Raw genomic sequence first — 27,136 nt, 5'->3', positions numbered from 1 at the left:
CACACACACACACACACACACACAACTGTATTAGGCAGGTGGCTCAATGGATAGAGTAAGGAAGGCTTGAGTTCAAATCTGGCCTCAGGCACTCACTGCCTGTGTAACTCTGTGTAGCTCGCAGTAGCAAAAGTAGGCTTCAATAAAATCATAGCCATAGCTTAGATAAAGCCAAACACATAACCTCCTAGATGTCCAATGGCATTGTTAATGGTGCTGCTCCTCTTTATAAACTCATGTTGTATTGTTATATTTTGTAGTCATTTAAGTCTGTGTCACAGTCACACACTGTTTAGTTCAAGGAGTGCAAGTATTGTGTTTTATCTAGCCAATACCTAGAGCAACGGCTTGCACACAGTAGGCACTTAATAAATGTTTGTTGAATTAAATTTTTGTGCATTATCTTGAGTTCCTCATGAATTTTCAATCTGTAATTAAAGCCTGTCTAAAAGTTATTAGGAACTCATGCTCCTATTCTTTTTGTTGTATGACATACTTTTTATTAAGGACCTAATGTGTGCAGAGAATTATATTAGCCTAGGGAAGATATGAAATTTTGGTAAGATATTCTTTCTTTCTGCAAAGAGTCTATGAAGTATTGATTGGGGTGGGGAGAGGGATGCTAAATAAATGTGCATTATTATGAGATCTAAAGTTTGTTATTTATATGAATGAACAAGAAAGGCTGCATGGAGAGAAGGTAGTATTTAAGTTGGGATTTAAAGGATGAACAGGAATAAACAAGTCACTCAAAGCAGTTATTTAGCGTCTGCTGTATGCCAAGAACTGTGCTAAGCTCAAGAGAGACAAAGAAAGCTAAATCAATCCGTGTCTTTAAAGACTTCACAATCTAAACAAAGACAGAAAAGAGGAGAAGGCATTCTGGTTCTAGAGAGAGGCCTGAGCAAAGCACAGGGGATTTAAGTGTGTTACTTCTAGAATTAACTTGCCCATGACTTCTGAGTCTCTTAGATGGCCCTTGCTTCATCATGGAGGAAATGAGACTTAAGGGCTCCAGATTGGGGAGCAACACGGCTATCCACCCATAGTCCTCCAGCAGGTCAGAGCTGAGCATTGGCTCCAGGGGAATAGGTAAATTCTTGTGTAGGAGAAAGTATTTAGCTTAAAATACCTTCCTCCATTGATTAAGTTTTGTTACATAAAAAGATAATGTTCAGAAATTGAAATTTCCTGGGCTGGCCATAGTGCATTCATAAGTAACAAGTAATTCTCTGAATTTTAAGCAACTGGCTAGTCAGCATCTCTACAAAAAAAGGATCCTTTTAGGAAAGAAGTTTGTACACATACTGGCAGGACCGACACACTTGGAAGTGTTCTGCATGAGAATATACAAGCTCCTAAGGCTCCCATGCTATACCGTGATAATAGGATTCTGCTGTGACTGGAGTAAGGCAGTGTGGGGTGTCGCAGCCAGGCCTCCATGTGAGGAGCAAGCCAGAGTGAGGTTCAGGGCCTCCCTTGCATGCAAGCCGTGCACCCCCAGGATGACCATTTTTCCATGATCATTCCCCAAGACAATTCTCCCAGACTAAGTTACCCAGCAGCTTCTGGCCTGCGTTGGCAGGGAAACTTTCCCTACCTTAAGTTCCCAGGATTCAGGGAAATTACAGATCCTAACCAGACATTTTTTGAGTTGCTCCATTTAGAGGTTAGCTCAAAATTGAATTTTATGTGAAACCAATATGAATTCCTTGTTTTACTGCAGTATTTTTGCATTGACTCTTACTTAAGTGAACTAGGGTAATTGGTGTTTATTTGGAAAAGAAATTTTCATTGAAATGAGGTTGGATTTGTATGTTTTCAAAACTAATAGGTCTAAGTAGTATGTATAAATTCTGTAGGTGTATGCAAAGGTTTGTAACAGTGAGATGATATTGTCTTTGTAGTCAGGCGATGGATTTTTATAAGGTTCCATAATACACCAGTCCTCACAGACCATCCATTTTTTATAGGCTTGCACACTTGCTCGAAGGAATGCGGACGTCTTCTTGAAATATCTACACAGGAACAGTGTAAATATGCCGGGGATGGTGACCCACATCAAAGCTCCTGAGCAACAAGTGAAAAGTGAGCATCTCTCACAGCATTCCCTTCACTGGTTAGCAGGACTGATTCCACCTACGTTGGCTTCACCTAACTTTGTACACAAGCCATTGAAGGATTCTAAAAATGGGAGATCTGTACTACTTTCTGAACATAATAAGGGAAGACAATTAAATTGCATTATTGTGGGGAAGCTTTTTAAAACTATTTCTATTTCATATTCATTCAGCTCTCTTTTTAGTTAGTCAGTATGTATTTATTAAGCACCTCCTATTGCAGTCTTTTCCTGGGAATGAATTTTTATACAGAATTTTAAATGAGTCATGGATCCTACCTTCAGGGAGCTTAGAAATTAAATTACAACTTGGTTTGTCATTTTCTTAGAAAAGTAGCAACAGCGGGCAACTAGGTAGCTCAATGGATTGAGAGCCAAGCCTAGAAACAGGAGATCCTAGGTCCAAATCTGGCCTCAGACACTTCCTAGCTAGGTGACCCTGGACAAGTCACTTAAACCCCCATTGCTTAGCCCTTACCACTCTTGGAAGGTAAGGGTTTAAGGGGGAAAAAAAGAAAGAAAAGTAGCAACAATTTAATAAGCTTATTAAAACCTCCATTTGTTAAATAGAAGACTAATAAAAGGATATTATATACCAAGTAAATTCATTAGAACTGATGAAATGGAGCAAAGTGAAAACAGATACATAAAAATAGCAATATGGAGAGAATATGAGCTTTGAACTGAGACTTCCTTAAAAAAATATTCTGTCTTCGCTGTATTTAAAGAATAATTTTCAGTCTGATAAAAAGATCAAACTATTATAAAGTGAAGGGCAAACTAGTAATGCATGTAACCAGTATTTTTTAAACTGTAGATGGGTCAGCTAGGTGGCACAGTGGATAGAGTACCAGGCGTAGAGTCTGAAAGAACTGTGTTCAAATCTGGCTTTATAGACTAGACATTTCCTAAAAGTGTGACCCTGGGCAAGTCACTTAACCCCAGTTACCTAGCCCTGGGCACTCTTCTGTCTTAGAATTGATACTAAGCCCGAAGGTAAGAGTTTTGTTTTTTTTAACTATATAAGAAGTTAGGCAAAAAAAAAAATCCAAAGAAATTCTTATAAATCTTCTATTTTTAAATTTTCTTAATGCATTTAATTACTAAATATGAGAGCCAAGATGGAATATAGAATGAGAGTTGACCCTAAAGCCAGGAAATCCTGGGTTCAAGTCCTCATTTTAACTCATAATGCCTTGTGACCTTGGTCAAGTCATGAGGACAAGTCCCTATCTTGAGGGAAAGGTTTTGCCTTGTTCTATGTCTTCATCATCTAGAATAGAATAGGCAAGTTCTTAAAAAATGCTCACTGACATCCTTTTTAGTGTTCTTGACAACTCTTTAGATTATTAATTTGAGAGAAAGAGCTGATCTACATTGGGAAAGAGGATTTCCTTGCTGGGGTTCCCTATAAGGCAATCTTTGCTTCTCTCCCTGCCAACTCCCTTATAGCTAAAGAAAAAAAAAATTCCCCAAATTTTAGTCATGAAGTTTGATTAAGCTGTTACAGGTACAATCACATTTGAGGTTCTGCCCATCATTTTTAGTCAGATTTCATGAAATGAACCAATTCCATTTGAAGTTTTCATCTACTTGACCTGAAAGAGTATAGATTCATCATTAAGTCTGGATTGTCACAGTTACTTCATAGATATGATAACAAGTTGGGAGCAGTGAGTCTCACTTTACTTTTTGAGAAGACTGGAAAAAAGAATGATAGAATATCAGTTTTTCTCAACCTGGTGGTAGAATTTACATGTCTTTGAGTTTAAAAGAAAAAGATTTTATTAGTTCATGCAATTGAAGCATGTTGTAAGGGCAGCAAGGTGGCACATTGGGCATAGAATTGGGCATAGAGTCAGGAAGATCTAAATTCAAATCCCACCTCACACAAGCTCTGTGATCGTAGGTAAATCACTTACAGATTCCATTTGCCTCAATGTCCTTCAACTCTAAAATGGGCAGAATAATAGCCTTATTAAATTAACCTTCACTAACCTTTTCCTCCCTCTTTTAAAATTTTTTTAAAATAATTTTTTCCTCTTCCAATTTCCCAGAGTTGACAAGCAATTCCACTGGGTTATACATGTATTATCACTCAATAACTATTTCCATATTATTCATTTTTATATTAATCTTTTGAAACCAAAACCCCAAATTATAGATCTTTATAAACAATTTATAAATCATATATTTTTCTTTTGCATTTAGGGGAAGATCAAATGAGATGACATTTGTAAAGACATAAGAGTATTTAGCATAAAGCAGATATTATATAAATGCTTATTCCCTTCCTTCCATTCCTTTGAATATAGTAAATTATTTTTTCCTCTTATTTAAAATGTAAACCCTAAAGTTTGACTTCTGTTTATCCTTTCAGATATTTTAAATGAACTCTTCCAGCGGGAGAACAGGGTATTACACTACTGGACCATGAGAAAGAGACGATTAGACCAATGCCAGCAGTATGTGGTTTTTGAAAGAAGTGCCAAACAGGTCAGATGTGATTCTTGAATATGTTCTTAATTCCGTACACTTCGAACTTCTCCTATCCCTTCATCATTCACATACACTCTTCCCTTCAAATTTGATTTTAAAAATTAATCAACACTTTATCAGAATCACAGCTCAGTAAGCTGAATTCAGGAGCCATGGATTTTTGAGTTGTCATCTAGACTCTCTTACTCAAGCGCCCCAGCCTTCAGCCAAAAAAAATCACTTCTAGTCACACAGCGTGTTTTTGAGCTGTGGGAACAGACAGATACAGAGACAGTGACTTCCAAAGACTTGAAAGTTTGTGATTGGTGTAATTAGTGAGTAGTTTATAAGAAATATTATATAGGCCAGAGAATTCATCATCTCATCCATGTGAACACTCCCTGCATCGGTATATCTGACATCCACACCATGCCCTCTATCCACAGCCCAGTATTAGCCCTCTATTGAGGGTCTGCCCAGCAGATTAAAAAAAACTGTCCACCTCTTTGTGACCTCTTCATGCTGTACAATATGGGAAGAAAAAATAATTCATCTTCTATTTGAAGATTGGGAGGAGGTCCCTGCTTTCTTTTTCAAATTGATACATTCTACTAAGACTCCAAGTTTTGATAAGATTTTAACACTGAATGTTTAGCATTTTCAATGTGTGGAGGCTTGGTGGTGTATGCCTATAATCCAAATCTGGATGGCCTGAATCAGATTAAAATGTAATTGGGAAATATTTAACAAAGTAAAAAAAAAAGACAATAAGACACAGAGAATGTTAATATTATAGCCTCTGTCACAGTGGAGAAGCCAGGGCCTCCACACTTTCCTTTCCTCCCTATTTTACTGAATGATATTGATGGTCATTTTCCATTGTTGTACCCTCAAGACTATGGCTGTGAGGGTTTTCAGCACTTTATGAAATTGTTGTACACATTTCACACAGTCATAATTTGATTTTGGGCACTAGCAGCTTTTTCTGATTTCTTAAATATTTTTTTAGAGGCTTTGAATATATGGTGAATGTTTCATAGGAAGTATGAGATAGCAATTTCATATTTTGGTAGAGAAAATCATTGTAGCTTCCATTGCAAAACTTTTGCAACTATCTTTCTTTTAACTCTTTCTTCTTTGATTCTATTGTAGGCTCTGGAATGGATCCATGATAATGGAGAGTTTTATTTGTCTACACATACATCCACTGGTTCCAGTATACAGCACACTCAAGAATTGTTGAAAGAACATGAGGAATTTCAGATTACTGCAAAGGTAAATTAAAATTAATATTATGTCTGGGTCTGATTGCTTTCCTACCCTCTTTGTTCTTTCTAAAATGGCCCAAAATAATAAAACTACAATTAAATATTATACTGAACTATAATTATAAAAACATTGAAACTATTATTTCCATATTGAGTTAAGTAGGTTGTTCTATATCTACACACATTGTGTGTGTGTGTGTGTGTATAATGATGGAACTAAATAACATGCAAAGCTTTTTCATCCTTTTCTTTCTCTCCTTTCTGCTGTTTTCTCATCCTTCTTTTCCTCTTCCTCTTGCTATTTTTCCTCCTGTTGCCTGACCTTTTCCTCCTGCTGTTCCCCTTCAGTGTTCTCTTCCTTTACTAAAATGTTTCCTGAGTTCCCATTGTGTATATTGCATCCTATCAAATGTTAAAAGCTTCACTGTACTTATGAAGCCACTTAGCTAGTGTTTATCCTGTTCTGCCTTTAGTTTTACAACAGGACTGCCCAGTTCCATTCACTCCTACAATTTTCCTTATCTGTCTTATCTGTTGAGTTTGTAGGTTACCTAACACTAGTCACTCATAGCTCATAAAATCGTTCTTAATTAGCTCTTTGTAATTCTTAAAGCATCACCTAAATGTAAGTTTTTGAGGTTATTTTAATTATTATTCTCCCTGCAGCTGATGATAGAATAAATCCATGTTCAAGGGCTGTGTGTGTGTTTATGTGTGTTTGTGTCCCTTAAGATATTATAATGATGTGGTGAGAAAATAACTTAATGAAAAGACCTGACTCTTATCTGTACCTCTGGTACAAATCCTTGGTTTCCTATGTAAATTGGGATTATCATATTCATACTACCTACTCATGGAGTGGTTATTATCTGTATATTTGCTATAATATTAACATTCTCTGTGTCTTATTGTCTTTTTATTTATTTTGTTAAATATTTCCCAATTACATTTTAATCTGATTCAGGCCATCCAGATTTGGATTATAGGCATACAGCACCAAGCCTGATCAAACTCTTCTGTCTTTACTGGTACTTCTGCTCAGCATCACAGCGAAAGCCCCTGTAGCAATCCATGACCAACTAAATTAAATATGTTTCAACAAATATTGCACATCTTCAAGTATAAGGCATTAACTGATTTATCTGATCTCCTCTGCCTGTGATTCTGCTTGACAGTCTTCATTCATTTTATGTTGACTGCCTATCACCCATGCTGAAAATCTCACTTATCCTTGACTCTTCCCTCACCCCACATGTTCAGTCCATTGCCAGGTGCTTTTATTTCTATCTGAATGGTATCTCTTATCCTTCCCATTTATTAGTTCAGCTTCTCAGCAACCTGTTACCAGAACTAATTTAGTAACTTCCTAATGGCTTTCTTTGGTCCTTTAACTCTCTCACCTTCCTGTGTCCATCTGCAAGGCTAATGTTCCTAGTCATGTCACCCTTCTGACATGGTCTACCATGACTTATTCTGCAAAGTCCAGGGAGACAGACTTGTTATATTTAAAATAGTTAGAGACCATAAACTGTAAAAGAGTGGAAGATATAAATTATAGTAGATATGAGTGGGTGAGTAAATTTGTGACCGCAGAAAATATGTTTTCACTACAGTGTCTTGTTTTAAATCAAAATATAAGGTGGTCGCCAGGGAAATATTCCCAATTATTGAATATACCCAAGTCAACTGGGTTTTATGGAGACTTTAATTGATAATACGAGGAATTAAAGAAAAGAGAGAAAGAAAGAAAAAGGAAATAAGTATGAAGGGCCTTAAGCCAACATGGCCTAGACCTGAGTCTTAAGAGAGAGAGATCAGTCGGTCTTTTATCACTCACCACAAGATCTGTCTAAGCAAGGATTCTAGTGACAGAGTCTCCTCAGAGAGAGTTCCAGCCAGAGTCCTCCTCAAAGAGCCTTCCAGCCAGAGACTGTTTCAAAGGGCCTCTCTCAAGAGCCTCCAGAGGGACAGAGTCCCCTCAGAGGAGCTCCAGCGAGACCTCCTTAGAGATTGTCCTCCAAGAGCTCCCCTTCTCCAGAGCCTCTCTCAAGACATTTTCCTCAAAAGGATTTTCCAAAAGGCTTGATCTTCAAGAGATTCTGCTTTTTCTTATATAGGGGGTTTTCTCCTATGTCACCTCCCCTAAGTTCTTCCATCTACCAATCACAGTAGACGTTTTCCAAGGGACAGCCCATTCTGAATTCACTGCTGGGTCAACTAATCCCTTTAGTAAGTTTGAACCAGAAAAAAACTTCTGAATAAGTTTTCACCTCTTTGCTCCTGGCAAGTTTACAAGTTGCCTGACCTTTAATAGGTACTTAGCACCCCTTTGTATTAATTCTAAAAACAGGCATGGCTTAAAGAACTTTTTGCCTCATAAGTATGGGCCCAAGTACCCTCATTGTTTAGCAAGGAGTTTTTTCCCCTAAAGCAGTCCTAATTATGGATGGAGTAGAGGTCCTCCCATTTCTGATCCAAGTAGAGTTCCCACATCCAAATGTGGACTGTTCCCAGTAGGGAATTGTTCCAATGGAGAATTCCCCAATGTGGAAATGTTTAACATTCACAAGTCTGAGAAATTTCAAGATTCACAGACTGTCCCTAGGAGCAGTGGGACTGCCAGGCAACAGCGAGAGCCTCACTGTGGCTTGGCATCACAAATGTAATTGTAGATGAAGTTACTTTCATTTCATGACTTTGTATGGTGGATCTCAGGAATGGAATTAGAGCACTGGATGGTAGGAGTCATGCAGGTTTGAAGATTAGCAGTTTGGAAACGCTAGACTGTTGAGAGTGTGTTTCTACCTAGCTTTTAAACTACATAAACTTTGTTTTTTTTAAACCCTTACCTTCTGTCTTGGAGTCAATACTGTGTATTGGCTCCAAGGCATTAGAGTGGTAAGGGCTAGGCAATGGGGGTCAAGTGACTTGCCCAGGGTCACACAGCTGGGAAGTGTCTGAAGCCAGATTTGAACTTAGCACCTCCTGTCTCTAGGCCTGGCTCTCAATCCACTGAGCTACCCAGCTGCCCCAAGCTATATACACTTTAAATAACAAGGTGACCTGATTTGATAACTTTTAACAACATGATGAGGTGGATATTATTATCCCTATTTTATAGATGTGGAGACTGAAGTTCATGTAGTGATCACATGACTAATCAAGGGTTCAAGGCTGAATTTGAACCTAGATCTCTCAAAAATCTAGGCTTTTATCAGCTGTACCATACAGGCTCTCTAGAATGGTAGCTAGTGAATCATTATTGTGATAAGTTACAGGTGATGCCAGAGTGGAATGATGGATAGATTTAGAAAATATAGAGGGGTCAAAGGTGTTAGTGAAGACAGAGAGGAAGTTTATGAGAGGCAGACATATTGCAGATTATGGGACCTCACGGGTGAGGATCTTTAAAGGTAATGAACCTCTTCCTTGAGGACTAAACTGATTTTTCCAACTGCTAGTCATTGCTTCTTCTCTTATTTCTTATTACCCCATATATATATACATATATGTATATATATATAGTAGTCCATAGCCAGTAGAATATTGACTACTAAAGCATAGAGAATTTATTTTTCATGTGTTTCTGCTCTTAGCATGTTGCATAGTCATCATTCAATAGTTGTTTTTTTTTTTGAATGAATGAAAATATATGTGGCATTTCTATACATTCTGAGCTGGTGAATATGTTACATCTAAGAGAAACCTTCCCTAAGTCATCTTTTTGGAAAGGTCTTGCATTTATGGTGTTTTTTGTGTGCAAATATGAAAGCTCAGTAATAATAACAAATTAATTGTGAACTAAATTGTTCAGAAGTTGTGTTTTCAATACACAGATTTTGCTTCTCCCTCTTATTTCCTGTAATCAGGCTTTTCTTAACCTATCTACCGTTATCAGATAGTTAACAAGTCAAAAAAATTGTTTGACCATTAGATTTTTTCTTTTTTTTCCTACCACTTCTCCCACCTTCAACAAATGCTATAAAAAAATTAATATGACTGTTTTTAAAGCTGCATCCACTTTTCCCAATGAAAAACTTTAGAGAAACAGTGTTAATGAGTCTTTTGTCTGGTTACATTCCATATCCTGAGTTTTTTTTTTTCACATGCTTTTTATTTGAAATGTCAACATTTATGAGCTGCCTTTTAAAGGCATCTACCATCCCAGTAAAGTAATATTTATAATACGCTTGAGAAGAGAGCCAGATGCTGGGAGTTGTAAGCCATTTTGTTTGTGCTGGATAGATGTTTAATGTCCAAAAAGAAAGTGCCTTAGCAGCTGTTCAGTGGATCTTTGATCAAATCTTTTTATTTTATAAGTCAAGAGCAATTTTTCTTAGATTTAGAACTCTGACCTACATCCCAAGATTTGCTTATCTTCACTTCATTTTGCCATTCATAAAGCTGGTATAGTCAGATTTTAACTAGAAACTATGTCCACCAGTAGAAGATAGACAGATAGAGTGTCTAATGGCAATAGAAGTTCCATGATGTCAGTAAATGAAATGGATTCATCAGAAATACTTGTTGGGTAGATTCAGTTTTGTGAATTTGTTGTCCTCTATTTAATGGGATCATAGATCAGAGCTGGAAGGGAACATAGTTCATCAAGACCAGCTCTGTCATTGCACAAGTAAAGAAACTGAAGCCTACAAAAAATGAATGATTTGCCCAGGGTCACACAGCATCATCACACAAAGGTCTTCTTAACTCCAAATCAGAGTTTTACCTACAATGCCTCATACCCTCTGAAATTCAATTATACTTGCATACCTGGTTGTTAATGAATAGATTATAGATTTAGAAAGGAGCTCATCTAACCCCTTCATTTTACATATGAGAAAACTGAGACCCATGGAGGCTAAGTGACTTTGCCAAAGGTCAGGTAGGATTTGAATCCAGGTCTGTCTCTAGAGCTAGTGTTCTTTCCACAATAGTAGCTAATACCTGTAAACTATTTCTGTTTAATTGTAACATGGTGTATTTCTTCATCTAGGTCATCAAGATAATTATATTCCAAAGAGCAAACAAGCATCCAAATCTACTTTTGGGGATGATTTCTGACAAGTAAACCAATTTTGGTCCAGGTCCACTGTAGATTCAAAAAAAAGAAAACAAAATGGGTCTTTTGGTGCAGAAAAATATTTCAACCATTAGTTTTCCAGAGTACCTGCTATGTAGAATATTTGTTCTTAGCAAAAAAAAGAAAAGACACATAGTACCCCCCTCCCTGGAGCTTACATAGAATATGTATGAATGAAATCATTTTGTTGATTTTTTTGTTGACTCACATAGAACCAAGTACATATAAACATACCATGTAAGTATACATCTTCATGTGAAGGAGTAAACCCAGATAACCATGGAAGAGTTCTTGGAGGCTCTTAACTTGGGTTTTAGTTTTCAACCTCAAAAGGGGAAAATATTACAAATGATGAGGGCTGTCGACACTACTATATTATTTAAAACTATAGAACTTTAACTTGATGTCTTAAAACCATATCTATTGACATAGATTGAATGAGAAAAATAGTCTTATTTGGAACCCTGGATAGATGGACTATAGGATGCTTAGCCTTTCCAGGTCCTTTTATCCTAGATTTTCACCAGGATTAGACCTTTTCATTTTTAAAGATGTAAATTATAGTTGTCTAGCCACTATATTCAAGGTTTGTACCATTTGAGTTGAATTTGCTTTATAATACTATTCTGTTGTGTTTTTTCCCCCACAGCAAACCAAAGAGAGGGTGAAGCTGTTGATACAGCTGGCTGATGGCTTTTGTGAAAAGGGGCATGCCCATGCAGCAGAGATTAAAAAATGTGTCACCGCAGTGGATAAAAGGTACAGAGATTTCTCTCTGCGAATGGAAAAATATAGAACTTCTTTGGAAAAGGCTCTGGGGATCTCTTCAGATTCCAATAAATCGGTAAGTTTCTGTGTGGACTGAATAAATCAAGCATTTCCCACTTGATGACCTCTTTGCTAATTGAAATGGCCAACTTCATCTTCTCTTTTGTACATCAAATTCTACTGGGCTTCCTTTTATCCTACAGAGTAAAAGCCTTCAGCTGGATATAATCCCAGCCAGTGTCCCTGGATCAGAAGTCAAACTGCGGGATGCTGCTCATGAACTTAATGAAGAGAAGAGAAAATCTGCTCGTAGAAAAGAGTAAGGCATTTACAGATCTAACCTGAGTCCTTCATATGAAGGATGAAGCCTGTTATCTGACTACTACTATGCTTCATCCATATATGTGTATTCTGAAATTAATACCACAGTTCTCTTTGGTTTTCATGAGCAAGCATTCTAACCCATCTCTTCACCGGATTCAGAAATAGTATATAATGTCCCCAACCCCATTTATCTGTCCCCCTTTGATTTGGGTGTTGACAATCTTCTTTTGGTTATTTTGAAACTATCCTATTATAAGTCAGCAGTACAATTAAGCTAACAAGGAAAAATTATAAGCATGAAATCCAGATGGTTAAGACCATTTAGGAACCAAATTATACTGAATTTTTAAAAAAAGGATTTTTTCCTAAGATTTTCCTAAATAATTTTGATTTTAGATCTTCAGTTTTCTCTCAAGTGGTGAGATCTCTTACAGATCTGTCTTTCCTTAGTGAGCATTTTACATGGACACAGATGTAGACATATACAATCTTCTCAGGTTTAAATTGTGTTTTGGAAGATAGTATATACAGCGTAGCACACTCCTGCTATGGCTGTTAACATTGTTTTTTTAAATATTTATCAAAAGAGAAGGCAATATGTATATTGAATATTACCTATTTAAGTTCTTTTGAATAACATAGCTTCCTGTTCACTTTAAGGTTCATAATGGCTGAATTAATTCAGACTGAAAAGGCTTATGTTAGAGACCTTCGGGAATGTATGGATGTAAGTGTTTTGTTTTTTTCTTGTATGTAGTCAAATTATGCTCATGTCCCTGAGCCTTGCAATTTTTTAAATTAAAAACTCTTATGAACCTCTAACATTTAAAATCTTTAGCGACCTTATGAATAGGAATTCATGACAGCCCCCTTCTTTGTGGGGGTTAGATTTGTTTTGGGGTTCAGCAGAGATGATACAGCATTAATTCTTTCATTCTGTTAATCACATGACTAATTAGCTGACACCCTTTTTGTATAGAATTTTGAACCATTTCACAGCAACATGGCCAGTCGTTGTAATTGGTAAATCAGCAGTAACTGTTATACCATGTGATCACTTCTCATGTCACAATGTGCATTAATTCTGATATCCTGAGGATTTAGGGAAGGGGGTTTAGAGTGAATGCTGTAGCCACAATGTTGAGAAAGAATATCAATTTAAGGGTTATTAAAATGTGGCCTTTTAAAAATGTTTTTTTTATTTTATTTCTCTTTGCACATTAGTAATAAGTAGTCATTTGCAAATGTCAGAAATAGCTACTTCTTGATAAATGATATCTTTTGATATAATCTCTGTATTTCCCTGCCTGTCAGACATATCTGTGGGAAATGACCAGCGGTGTTGAAGAGATCCCACCTGGTATTGTAAACAAAGAACATATTATCTTCGGCAACATGCAGGAAATCTATGAGTTTCATAATAAGTGAGTGACTTTTATCTTTGGAAAGCATGTTATTCTTGAAATCAAGATACTTCTCTGGAGATTTCCCCTAAACAACAGAAGTTTTATCTGTGCTTAGCATTTATTTCTGTAGCTTTTGATGAAATCTGCTTGATGAAAGTTCTCTATTTCATGTAAGTGGCATCTCAAACTGTCTAACAAAAATCCACAGCTCCATCATAATAGCTGTTCATGTATTTGTTTTCTCCTGTAGTAGAAACGGGAAATATCTGAAAAAGGAAGCCCAGTGGCCTTCTTTCCTCTCACTGAGTAATCAATGGCTTATTAACCACTTACTAGGGTCAAGTGGGAGATGCTGTAACTGGATCAAGCTCTCCATTAGTTTCACTGCCCCTCGTAATTTCCTTTTAGATAACAAGCATGAAGACATGGCTGATGTAAGGAACCTTTTCCATCATTCTTCCTAGCCAAGAATGTTGACATACTTCTTCTGACTGTCCTATGTTCCACACACTGTGTAAATACAAGGCATAATATGTTACTCAAGACTGACAAATACAGTACTTTGTAGATTCTAGAGGTAGAGGAGATAATATTTAATTGTGGGGACCAGAAAAGGTTTCATGGAAGGGAGTTTTGAACTGAACTTTTGAACTAAGCATGATGCCAGCAGGCAGATACTGTAGAAAAGGGCAGAAAGAAGTAGCATGATTAAAGATGAAGCAAGAGGAAGCATAGGATTTATTTAAGAAAGAACGAGTAGGAATACTGTCCTTATGGTTTATAATTCAGTAGGCATTTAAACATTTTTCTGAATAAAGAAGTGAGATGATCAGTGCTGTACATAAGGAAGAAAAGAAAGGAAGGAGGGAAGGAAGGAAGAATTTATTAAGTACCTACTACACACCAGTATCAGTGCTAAGCACTTTACAAATATTATCTCATTTGGTCTTCACAACAACCTTGGTTTGTGCTATTCATTTGAGCTGTGAATAATTCTCATTTAGCACAGGAAACTGATACAAACAGGAAAGGAACTTGCCCAGTTACACAACTGGCGAGTATCAGAGGCAGGATTTGAACTCAGATCTTCCTGTCTCCAGGCACAGCACCCTTTACATTTAGTCACCTGGTTACCTCTAAAGAATAATCTTGAAGGGATGTGTAGAATCAAAGGATAGGGGAAGGACTAGAAGTAGAAATTAAGGAGGAAGCTAAGAAGTTGGTAAAAGGTAAATAAGACCAGAATTGAGGTTATCGAGATTGTGGATCTAATACTTACTATTAGTATGGCTAGGTCCTCTACCTTCTCCAATCCTCAGGGTTTTGTTTTTTTTTAATCTGTAAAACAAAGATCATAGTACTGATACTATCTGTTTCACAAGATTTCTATAAGCCTTAAAATGTTTCATGGCAAGAAAAAAAACCTGATGATAATTAGAACTCTCCAGAAACTGAAGTGGGATCTTGGGTGGGAGTTGGGGGTGTGAGTGGGAGTGTTCAGTTCCCACCTGGTTAGATGTCCTCAGGTGAAGTCGGAATGAATGCTTGTGGGATATGTTGTGGGGGGAGGGATATTTTCAGGCCTCAGATGACCTCTGTGTACCCCTCTAGCTCCAATATTCTGGTAGAAATGTGAGTTGTTATTATTGTTAAAGTCTCCATCTGGGCATGAAGGTGGCCCATTCTGGCTCATCATCCTCACCATGGTCACTGTAACCATCCTTTGGGTTTCAATCAGTCAACAAAAATAATTTAAAGAACATGTCTTCTCCCAGGAACCATGCCAGGTACTAAGGATAAAAATACAAATAATGAAAAATGCTGGGGAGCTTAGAATCTTATGTTTGTTTTAAAATTTTAAAGCCTTTTACTTTGCCCTTCTTCATCCTCAGTGAGTAAAACACTTCAAACAGAATCTCTTTCATTCTTCCCTGGGCCCTGGCGCCACATCATAGTTTGAAAATGACCTCAGTGGCCTCATCAATGGAGCAGAGGCTCTCAGAGGTTCTACACAGCCAGAAAAGCTTTGGGGGTAGGCCCAGGACTGTCAGGGATCTGGGCACCAGCCTGTTTTAAGCTTCTTCTCACAGGGTTGACCACTAAGTAATAACCTTTCCTTTTCTTTTTTCTTTTTCTTGTTCTTTTTAATTTTTTTGACAAGAGCAATGCCTTGAGCCATTTATAAGGGCATGGAAGGATTGTGATCTGTGTTGGCAGAGGTTACCCACATAGATCAAATCCTGCATTCTTAGTATATTATGTTATTGAAGTTAACTTTCTTGGTGACATTATTTTTTCTTCTCTGCAGCATATTTTTAAAAGAGCTGGAAAAATATGAGCAGTTACCAGAAGATGTTGGACATTGCTTCGTTACTTGGGTAATTAAGTCCCAGCCATTGTTGGGTCAGGAAAACCTAATGGGGTAGTGCAAAGGATTTTTATTGCTGTTTGATATCTATCAATTACCCCACCCACTGCTGAAGATTGGATACAGCAATCTAAAAGCCGTTTCTTGAGGGAAAATGTATATTTTAATTTTTAACAGTTGAGTCAATAAAACAGTCACTATCAGCAAAATAAGCTTTTCTGATTTTAGAAAGTTTTAGTTAATAAACAGAATCCATTGTTCTCATTTGAGACATTTTTTTCCTGCCTAAAGTATTGCTTTACCCAAAGCATTTGCTTATATTTTGGGTTCTTGCAGTTCAAGGTTCAAGGTTCTTATGTAAAATGTTCAAACTTTTTGTTTTACAGGCAGACAAGTTTCAGATGTATGTCACATATTGTAAAAACAAGCCAGATTCTACTCAGTTGATATTAGAGCATGCAGGATCCTATTTTGATGTAAGTATGAGATAACTTAAAAATTAGCATGAATATGAATGAAGGTTTACATTTAATTTGCACCAAATTGACACCTAAACTTCACTTGATGTAGCACAACTCAGTGGTGTCAAACTCAAGTAGAAACAGATCCCCGTCAGGTGCCCATTCAATTATTGTCATTTCAGTCATCATGTTCAGTTATGTCTGACTCTTTGTGACCCCATGGACCATACACACTGATCCTATCCATGAGGGTTTCATGGCAAAGATATTGGGGTGCCTTACCCTGTCCTTCCCCAGTGACTTAGAAAACCAGAAATCTCCATTATCTATGCGGCATTTTATTTTGATAAACATTTCTTAATTACATTTTAATCTAGTTCAGCCAAGTCTCAGAAGTTTTAGAGATTGACCTTGAAATAAATCATTTCAAGTTATAACTATCAGATATTTCATAGGAACTTTTATGCTATTTTACATTTGAGCATGAAATGTGATTTTTAAGGAAGTTATTTATCAGCACTGAGTTTTATTTTAATAAGTAAAATTTATCAATCTAGAAGCAAAAAATGTATGTACAAGTGTAGCCATTAATTTTATTACATATATTACTGAATTGAACATAAAATGGTAGTAGAAAATAGAACACTAACTTCTTTGTCTCCTTACTTTAAAGCAGAAATGTCCCTGACTTTTAAAAATAGCTTCTTTCTGCTTTGTTTTAATGTTGGTATAAAGTGACCAAATTTAGCACGAGATTACAAATCCTACAAATTGGCACGATAGACAACTGCAGTTTTATGTCAGGTTCACAAATCTTGCTCTTTGGAGCAAGGTAAGATAAGGCCTATTTGTTTCAAAGTAAAAAGGACTTTGTGAAGGTTACTTCATGTAAAAAGGCATGGAGCTTGATGACTTTCTCAACACCTAGAAAATGTGACACATTTTGAGTTGTTAGCCAAAGATGTGCCCTTGGGAATTAAAAGACAGGCTTGTTTGAACTCGACTTATAATAGTCCATCTGATGTGTGACTAAACTACAGGCATAGTAGTTAGGGAATAAAAAAATTCGATTTATTATGCATCTTTACATTTGTGCTTATACTGAGGAACATTGTAATAATCTCTCCTTTACCTCTCATCTTTATCTTTGGGATCTTGAAAGGATTTAAATGTGGGCTTTCCAATAAATGGCCTCTTCATGTTCCTTCAGAAGCTATGAAATCTTTGAGTTTTTGTTATCTTTGCAGCCAATAATAACACATTGCTTTTATTGATTCTAAATCCACTAAAAGCCTAATGTCATTTTTGTCTTTGTGTGAGAGCTTTAATGTTTCACATGAACTAAGGAGTCTTCAAGGGTATATTGAACCCAAAGACTCAATGCATGGAAGGGTTATTTTTTGAGGCTTAAGCTATGGTAATATATATTATATTTAAAATTTGAAGGACAAAGAAATTTAGAAGCCCCTGTTATCCATGGAATTTAAGAATAAACTTATGAATGTATATGTTACAGCTTTTATCAATTATATTGTTAATATTTCTGAAGGAAACTTATAAAAGGTGATTTTTTTATTGTCTCTCCCTCCTTTCTCAAGCTTATTGTGTTTCCTTTAGATCATACTACAAAGGGGATGATGTACTCCTAACTAGTGAGAGGTTTTTAATGAATTTATCAGTTTGTCTCAATAAGTATGAAAGGTGATTTTAACAAAATCATGTTCCACAAGGAATGAGAACTAAATTAAAAAACAAAAAACTTCTATTCATTCACTCTTGAGAGCATGTTCTTTGCTTGTGGATGGATATAGTTCGCTTGTCTCATCTGTCCTAATTAATTCTAATTGCAAAAGTCTGAGCCTAGTTTATGTTAACTATGTTCTGTGATCAGTGTTCATATCCAAAGGAGGATTATTCAATGCATGTTTAAAATATAAGTTACTATTCATATAAACCTTAAAGTTAAAGAACATAGAGTAAATCTTTAATGGAAGGTTTAAGATAATTTGGCAGTCTTGAGACTGGCTTATTTTAAAGATTCTTTTTAGAACATACCAACCATCAGTCATTGTTGCCATTTTCTTCCTTCTCCCACTGCCTATAAAAAGGTACTTTTCTTTGGAAGAAAAATAAGTGAAGCATTTTGGTACGTCATTTCTTTCATTTTGTTGAGGAAAAGTCAACCGTCATAAAATAAAGTAGAGAGGTACTGTGCATAGTGCACAGAGCACTCACAAAAACTTGGGTCCAAATTCCTTTTTATTAGTTGTGTGACCTTAGACCATTTGATTAATCAGACTGAGCTGTAGATTCCTTATTTATAAAATGAATATAATAATCCCAGCTACTTCATAGAGTTGTGAAGGTCAGACAAGGTAATGTATTATAAAGCAGTCTAAGAAATGCAAAATATTCTTAACATATGAGATAGTATTACTAAATAGGAGAAAGAGCTAAATACCAGGAGTTAGAAGATACACGTTCTAATTCCCAGATACTCCACTAACTACTTATATGGTCTTTGGTCATTTTTGTCCAAGACTTCTTGGGCAAATCATTAAGTGTCATCCTAGGTAAAATGAAGGAATAAAACTAGGCAATCACTAAGGTTCCTTCCAGTTCTAAAGCTTTCAATTATGTTATTGAGTTGCAAATATGAGAAGAGCTATTTCTTGAGTAGTCTAGCTCTGCCCTAGACTTACTACCATCATGAGTTTTAAGGACATTTTTAGAAAAGCAGAACATTTTTATTGGTTTTAGAAACTTCCTTTATAACTGAGTTTTATTCATAAAGTAAACTAAATGTAAGAAAATCATTTGCAGTAAATTCATTGAGAGTCATTATGACTTAATGAATAGAAAGCCAGCAAGTCACATAATCTCTCAGCACTTCTTAGCCAGAGGTGTCAAACACATGGCCCACTGGCCTCATGTGACCTACAACATTCCCAAGCACAACCTTAATCACATAAACATGTAATTAGGAAACACTTAACAAAAGAAACAAAAATACCACAAAACATAGATAATACTGCTTTTTTAAACCAAGTCAGTATGTGGCCCAAAGGGATCTTATATATGGTTTAGTCATCTTCATTTATATTCAATTTTAACCCTCCTGCTCTGAGTAAGACTGTAAGTCAAAGAGCCAGGCCCTATCCTTATGATCTGTCCTAGGTGTGATGATGCTTTTTATATCTACACACCAATAAATTTATTCATTTATACATAATTTTAAGTCCTCCATTTTTGAAACATTAATATATGAACACTTCATTATCATTTAGAAATTCAGCTAAGAACTGAAATGACTGAGGATAGAACAAGTTCAGGCTTTTCATTTATCCCACCTAACTTGTATCATTTAACTGAAGAAGTTCATTTTTTTATTGTCTACATTATTTTATCAACCTACCTACCCCACTTCTGAAAAGCTTGGCAATTGGGTGGTTTTAGCATCTTTCTGCTATTTAACAAAAATATCTCCACATGTCAAAAGCAGTTTATATTTTCTGAAGTGCTTTATAGTATACATTCTCACAAATTCAACCCCCATGACACTATGAAATAGCTGATATAATTAGTTCTCTCCCTGGTGACTTTAGAACAGCAATCAGTTTTTAAATCAATTCCTTCATATCTCCTTTCATGAGTAAACTACTTGATTAATCATAAGCAAATATATACTTCATGATTGATTTAGTTTAAATAGATATCCTCATAAATATACATACAGTCTTTTACAGTATTCTTAAATGTTTGAATGTGGCTTTGATGTTTAATCTGAGAGTTAGGAATTAGTGTAGAAACGATCAGGTCAATTTTCTACATATATAGCTACAATTGGAAAAAGAGTGGAAAGCTTTTATAAAATTATAATTTATGCCCTAAAATTAAGTACATGAGGGAAAGAGAGCAAGCTTATAAATTGTATTGAAAAGTGACCTGGTGAAATGTTAAAAAAAATCAAGCAAATGGACAAATCTGAGAGCACCAAGTAGAAGGTTCTGAATATTCATATGTGAAACAGCATAGAAAGAAGAGCCACCTGAGAATCTCTGATTATATTTACATGGTCATAGTGTTAGTTAGAGCACTAATGTATGGGGATAGTCAGACTGAGAAATTAAATTCTGTTCATGAGAAATGCATCAGGAAAACTTTCACTTAAGTCATATTATCTTTGAATATAGAGATCAGTGAGGTGTGTGTGTGTGCAGATATGTGGTTATGTCACTGAAAAGCGGTCTGTATTCTCAAGTTACTGTATGAATGAGTGAATATAACTGAAAAATCTCTTCCTTTAATACATATACCCAGCAATATAATAATTGGTGGTTTATAGTGCAAAAATCAATGTCTTCTTCCTGAATGAACATGTTCAAAATCTTCTTGTTTTATACAGGAGATACAACAACGGCATGGACTAGCCAATTCCATTTCTTCATACCTTATTAAGCCTGTCCAGCGAATAACAAAATATCAGCTCCTTTTAAAAGTATGTATATTGATATTTTGGGTACTAGACTTTTCTGAACGCTATATTAGAAGACAAAACGCCCTAATATCTTGAAATTTTTCCTCAGTTAGTATGTTAGAACAAAATACATAACTTACAATGTATTAATTTAATACTATATTAAGTTGATTATGAATCCTAAGACAAAAAAATATTGAATAAATCACTATACTAGGGCCAACCTTCAGAATCCCACAATATGATTTTAGCTTCTCAGTGCAGAGGTGTGGACTGAAGGTAAGAAAATGGAGGCGAGGTAAAGAGAGTGAAATTTCTCAAGGAATAGAATCTGTATGTATAAATTTGCCCATCAGGCTTTAGTGGTTCTGTTTTATATAAAAAATGGTAGTAGTTTTCTGTCTCATGTGTTTTCCCCATAAATAATATTTCATATAAGCTCTCAGCTAGTTAATTTTAACTTTTTTAATCTTAAAATTAGTTTTTTGCTCTTTAATGTTTCACAAGGTGATATTTTTAAAATATTTAAATTTCTAATAAGGAGGATTTATCAAAAAAATTAGTTTTATTGAAATGTCTTTTAAAGCTTTTTTCATTATATTATGTAAAATATTGTATACATGCCATTTGGTTTAGAATAATCTTGTTTTTCATTATAATTATGTAACTTTTCTCAGGGCATTCCTTTATTATCTTAAGAAACCTCGATCAGCAGTCAAGAAACCTCAGTTCAAATTCTGGTTCTGGTTCTGTTTTTTCAAAAGGCATGTCATTTGATTCATCTTGCCCTCAGTTTCCACACCCATAAAATGATATTGGTGGTTTGGATGATTTTTAAAGACCCTTCCATCTTTTAATTCCAAAGCCCTAGTGTGGATCTGGGAGTATTGTACCAAGTGCTCCATTCTGCTTCATCTTCATATCCATCTCTTGAGAACATTATTAACCAAAATAATTCGGAAAGTACCTTTATTTATTGATGAGGGTGGTGGCAGTGGTGGTGTTGATGCTGATGATAATGGTGGTCATACTAGTGGTGGCAATGGCAGCATAGTATAATGCTATCACCCCATTTCATATTCCCCTCCAACATATATAGTCAAAGTAATCCCCAGGCAACTCTGCCAGAGTGTGTCACAGAGAAAGGCACAGATTCTCATCAATGACAAAAATCACAAATCTTGCAAATAACAACAGCAACAACCATATAGTAATTAAGACGATGAACCAATAATATATGTATGAAATTAACAGAATATGAATTTCTGTTATTTTATTATCTACTCTGTAATATCATATATCCACAGGAAAATCTGAAATATAGTTTCACGAGTCGCCCAAGAAAAAGAATATTTTAAACCTTGAGTTTTTCTTATTAAAAAAAAAAGCAAATATAACACAACCCAAAGAAAATTACCATGACTGTGGAAACGGTTGCAATGTTAATATTCTTGGAGCATCTTGATGAAAGCTCTAAATCCACAGCCATGAATGGTATTGAGAACTCCCAGTCAACTTTCTAACTCACATCTACAACTGATCTGCAACTTTTAGTCTTAAAGAGTTTTCCAGAACACAGAGTAGTGTTTAAGTGACTTTCTTATGGTCCCATAGCCAAAACAGGCCAGACACAGCATTTAATATGGCTTACATGATTTCATATGCATATTTGATATCATATTGCTTGCCTTTTCAGTGGATGGTAAGGAACAAGAAGGGAGAGAATTCAGAACTCAAAATGTATTTAATTAGTGCTAAAAATAAGAATAAATAATAAGTTTGTTAAATGAAAAATTAAAAAGTATTTTGTTACCCCGAGGTAAGCTCTCTATCCACCATCCTATTCTGTGTCTTTCCACAAACGTTTTTGATTCAATGAATATAAAGCTTGCTGTCAAAGCATTTTGTGGGCAATCTTCCTGTATTTTTTTAGATGTTCTTTCCTTGAACCTGTCTATAGATCCATATCAGTTCATATGTATTGGTCTTCTGCAGGAGCTGCTCACCTGCTGTGAAGAAGGCAAAGGAGAGATTAAGGATGGCCTCGAGGTGATGCTTAGTGTGCCAAAGCGAGCCAATGATGCCATGCACCTTAGCATGCTTGAAGGTGAGTGGTATCATCATGAAGTTGGTTGAGGCTGTGTTTATATAAGTCATCTGGAAATGAATGTTCTCAGTTATTAGAAATCTGGAGCTATTATTTATCACTATGGCTAACTTTTAGTTCTATGGTTTTATTGGTGTTCTGATTTTAGCTCATTTGGCTTTTTGCTCATTTTATAATTTTAAATTGGTCAGAATTTTGGATTTGTCTGGTCCAGCTGCCCCAGTACTATAGGAAACCCTTCCACTCTCCTTCTTCTGCCCAATCTCCCTTCCTCTGAGTGAACATTTTGCTTAAAGATAGCCAACTTTTAAATTTTTGTTAAGTCTATAACCATGTCAGAGATGGGCATGGTAATCCTGCTGGGATCTCTGATGCTTGGCCTGAGAGTGGAGGGCAAAGAGTTTCCCTCCTCCTTGTGTGCTGCTATGGTGGTGCAGGAGCCCGTGGGGTTATCTCCACCCAGAGTGTCTAGAAGAATCTGAAACACCCGCTATGTCTCTTCACTTGGATCCTTTTAGAAACAGATCAAGAAGCTGGGAACAATATGGGGGTTTGTTTTGTTTGTCTGTACTTATTTGTCATAAAAGTTAGCCTTTTCTTTTTCCTCCAGTGGGAGGAAGGAAAAAATAAATGCTTGATAATTGGGGGAAAAAAATAATAAAAGGCATCTAAGCCAGTAACTATGTAAAACTGTTCTCTATAGAGGAACATCTCTAAAGAAAAATACAGGGAAAAGAGTCTTAGGAAATCATATTTATTACTAATTCTCACCCTGCCTTGACCATAAATGTAATACTTTTTAATGTGTCCATTAGGGGTAACCCCATATTGAAGCCTGTGGATAAGCAACACATTCTCCAGTTAACAGTATTGTTAAATTTCAAAAAAAAATTTCATAATTTCTTATGACATCTGTATAAAGACAGGACCTTTCTTTTCACAAGAAAAGGGAATTTCCAGGTGAGAAAATTCCCTCTTCCATGCAAGCTGACACCTTCCTTGAAATTGATAGCCTTAGAGAATTGCCTAGAGACCTAAGACGCTAAGTGAGCTGTGCAGAGTCCCACAGCCACTGTATCCATGGTGCCTTGGCTTCTGGCTATAAAGGCTCCCTCTAGCCCTTGTGACAGGCTGCCTTGTGTCTTCTCAGATGCCCAATGCATTAGAAAACTAAATTCTCCAATGCTATTTCTATATTATTTCATTTAATAAATTATACTTGACAACAAAGCTCCCATTTCTTCTAATACATACTTCTATCTTGAAAACAAGTTAGTGGGGACAGTAAGGTGGCTCAGTGGATAGAACATCAGACCTGGAGTTGGGAAGACTGGATTCAAATCTGGCTTCTGAAACTTCCTAGCTGTGTGATCTTGGGCAAGTCACCAAACCGCATTTGCTTAGCCCTTGCCCTTCTGTCTTAGAGTTGTTACTACAGCAGAAAGTAATCTTTAGGAAAAAAAAGTTAATATAAACCAGTGAATTTTAATGTCTCCCTTTAAACATATGCCTCAATGTGGGAATAAAAGCAAGAAGTATTAGAGAGTTGACTGTGTAAATGAATACAATAGCCAATTCTGGAGCATAACAAGTTTCACATCTTAGAGAATGTCTCATAATGATAGGCCATCAAATAACAGGTTACAGTCCATTCTCTGTGATAATAATCCTGAAATCAAATGCTTTCTCTAGTCCTTACCAACAATGTCATTGTTAACAAGAAACATTTTATTAAGGATGTGCTTTTTTGTAAGACAATGCTAGATAGTATGGCTAGAAAGCTGCATAGAAACTCATCCCTGTCCTTAAGGTGCTTTTATTTTGGTTGTGTGTGGATATAAGAACATAAGTGACTATTCAGGGCCACATCTGACACACTAAATGAGTAGTACCAGTACCGAGGGTACCTTTCAGGAGAGGGAGCTATACCACAGGCCTGAAGCAGTTGAGAAGTTGTAGCTTAATAACTTATGATAAATAACTTAATGATCCACATTTTAATAACAGGGTAGGATTTCAATAAGTATAGAAGTGAGTGGAAAGAACTCTAGGCAGGCTACAACTTTGCAGTGACTGAAGAGCAGAATTCTATGTGAGAGCAACACTGACAAGATAGAACCTTTTGCAAAAGGATTTTTTAGGGGAGTAGTTAGAGAAAAGTCAAGTAAATTCAGTTCAAGCAACATTTAGTAGCTTCCCCCTTTATGACAGGTGAAGCATTGGCACTGCAAAGACCCCCCAAATTTTCTCCCCCTCAAGGAAATGCTATTCAGGTATGTGGGTGGTGGGGTGGTAAGAGGCATCCAGTGATCAGGGCAGGTATATGATGGGTATGAAATAAGTGAAGGAGAGTCATTTCAGAAGGAAGAAAAAATTCACAAGAGATGTTTCCTGAAACACTTTGAATTCCAGGCTATGAAACTTGTTCCTGCAGACAGCAGAAAGATATTAAAGAATTTTGAGCTGGGGTCAATGACTTATACAAAATAATGTTTTAGGAAGACAACCATCCTTCCCATACAGTGCCATCTGGGATTGGGTATGGGGCACTAAGAGCCAAGGATGGGGATTAACATCCAACAGACTTCATAAGAGGGGAAAACTCCACATGGGAGGTGCATATAAAGCTAAAATGTTTCTCCCTAAGGATTATTAGCTTTAGTGACTTGTGTATGTAAGAGCTGACTTAGTAGAGAAACCCTAATCAAAATTGTCTTCTACAAGGCAGAGCCATTAAAACTTTTTCCAAATGCATTTATTTTCTGTGGAGTGTTATTCATATTTCTAAGCTAGAGGGGAAGTAAACTGCGGCTGAAGGTAGGAAGATAATTAAAGAGTTATTACCTCCCAAAACAGAAGCCTTTGTCCCCTGACATCATTTTATTGATTCAGTAAAAATGTAATTTTAAGCAAAAAAAAAAATGGAGGGGTCAGAGAGGGAAAGAGAAGGGGAAAGGGGAGAAAGAGGGAAAAATAAGAAAAGGAGAAAGGGAGAAACAAAGAAGGGAAGAAAGTAATGAACCGCTATGTAAATAATAATATAATAATAAATAAATAATGTAAAAATGAGTCAGGTATTTTGCAAGTATTGCCTCAGTTTCTCCTAACAGCAACCCTAGAAATTTAGAGGCTGTTATTTTCCAGTTAAGAAACTGAGGCACACAGAGGTTCAGTGATTTGCCTGAGTTCACACAGCTAGTAAGTGTCTATATATGAACTCTGGTCTTTCCAACTCCAGGCCAGCACTCCATCCACTGCACTACCTAGCTTTTATTCTAATAAGGAATATAAAGTAGTTTGGGAAAAAGACTTTGGCAGCTATTGGACCCATTACAAGTCTTTGAATAATCATCTTTTAAACATCTGTTTATCTCTTATGTTCCCTTTCTAATTCTTATGTCTTCCCCCCCCCCCTCATTTTTCAGGGTTTGATGAGAATATTGAATCTCAGGGAGAACTTATCCTTCAGGAATCCTTCCAAGTCTGGGACCCAAAAACTTTAATTCGAAAGGGTCGGGAGAGGCATCTCTTCCTTTTTGAGATGTCCTTAGTGTTCAGTAAAGAGGTGAAAGATTCCAGTGGAAGAAGCAAGTACCTTTATAAAAGCAAACTCTTTGTAAGTATGACTTTAGAGAGTGCTGATCTTGTAGCTGAAATATAGATGTTATATGTTATCATAAGTAAAGAATACAAAACTATTTTTGTCAGTTTAATTTTTCAAATATTCTTGAACTTTAAACCATCTTTTAAAAACTGGTTTCACATTCTGATACTATCTGGCTCACTAGAGGGCTCTCATATACAATTTTATTAGAACTTGAGACTTAGCAAACATGTTAGAAACAGTGTTCAGAGAATTTTACTAAGATCGCAGGAAGGCATTAGAATCATAACCTTAGAGTCCATCTAGTTGAGACCCTTCTTTTTATAAATGAGGAAACTGAGAGTTAGGGAGTTTTTAGTGTCTTGCCTACAGTCACACAGGTAAGAAGCATCAGAGGTACGATGAACCTTGCATTTCTGATGCCAAAGTCAATGCTTTGTCCACCTTAGAAATTATTTTTACTGTTTAAACCATTGTCTGCTTCATGTCATATTTAACATGGTATGTCAAATAAGAAATATGCCTCTATGATAATTTTCCTATGTTGATTTACTTTTCTTTAACAGAAAAAAGTTTACTGACAAAATGCCTCATTGTGAAATTTTGCTCATTAGTATATATCTTCATTAGATACACATCGTGCCCTTTCTTCTTAGTAGCTGAATGTCAGGAT

At 36.1% G+C, this 27,136-nt stretch overlaps 1 protein-coding gene across 9 annotated transcripts in view; it reads left to right on the top strand.

The window, feature by feature from the left end:
* TRIO (trio Rho guanine nucleotide exchange factor) overlaps positions 1 to 27,136 on the top strand; it is a 539,234-nt gene that overhangs the window by 374,606 nt on the left and 137,492 nt on the right. For all 9 annotated transcript variants that reach the window (XM_056824283.1, XM_056824286.1, XM_056824285.1 and 6 more), the window contains 12 exons: positions 1,974 to 2,088; positions 4,500 to 4,615; positions 5,750 to 5,872; positions 11,598 to 11,792; positions 11,920 to 12,035; positions 12,701 to 12,767; positions 13,355 to 13,464; positions 15,755 to 15,824; positions 16,201 to 16,290; positions 20,681 to 20,773; positions 22,748 to 22,859; positions 26,285 to 26,475. In XM_056824283.1, coding sequence (XP_056680261.1) covers positions 1,974 to 2,088; positions 4,500 to 4,615; positions 5,750 to 5,872; positions 11,598 to 11,792; positions 11,920 to 12,035; positions 12,701 to 12,767; positions 13,355 to 13,464; positions 15,755 to 15,824; positions 16,201 to 16,290; positions 20,681 to 20,773; positions 22,748 to 22,859; positions 26,285 to 26,475 — 1,398 coding nt within the window. The remainder of the gene's footprint in view (positions 1 to 1,973; positions 2,089 to 4,499; positions 4,616 to 5,749; positions 5,873 to 11,597; positions 11,793 to 11,919; positions 12,036 to 12,700; positions 12,768 to 13,354; positions 13,465 to 15,754; positions 15,825 to 16,200; positions 16,291 to 20,680; positions 20,774 to 22,747; positions 22,860 to 26,284; positions 26,476 to 27,136) is intronic.

Source organism: Monodelphis domestica, chromosome 3 (genome assembly GCF_027887165.1).
Source record: "Monodelphis domestica isolate mMonDom1 chromosome 3, mMonDom1.pri, whole genome shotgun sequence".
In the NCBI taxonomy this organism is placed as follows: domain Eukaryota; kingdom Metazoa; phylum Chordata; class Mammalia; order Didelphimorphia; family Didelphidae; genus Monodelphis; species Monodelphis domestica.
Note: the sequence above shows the minus strand (reverse complement) of the source record. Positions and strands in the feature narration are given on the sequence as shown.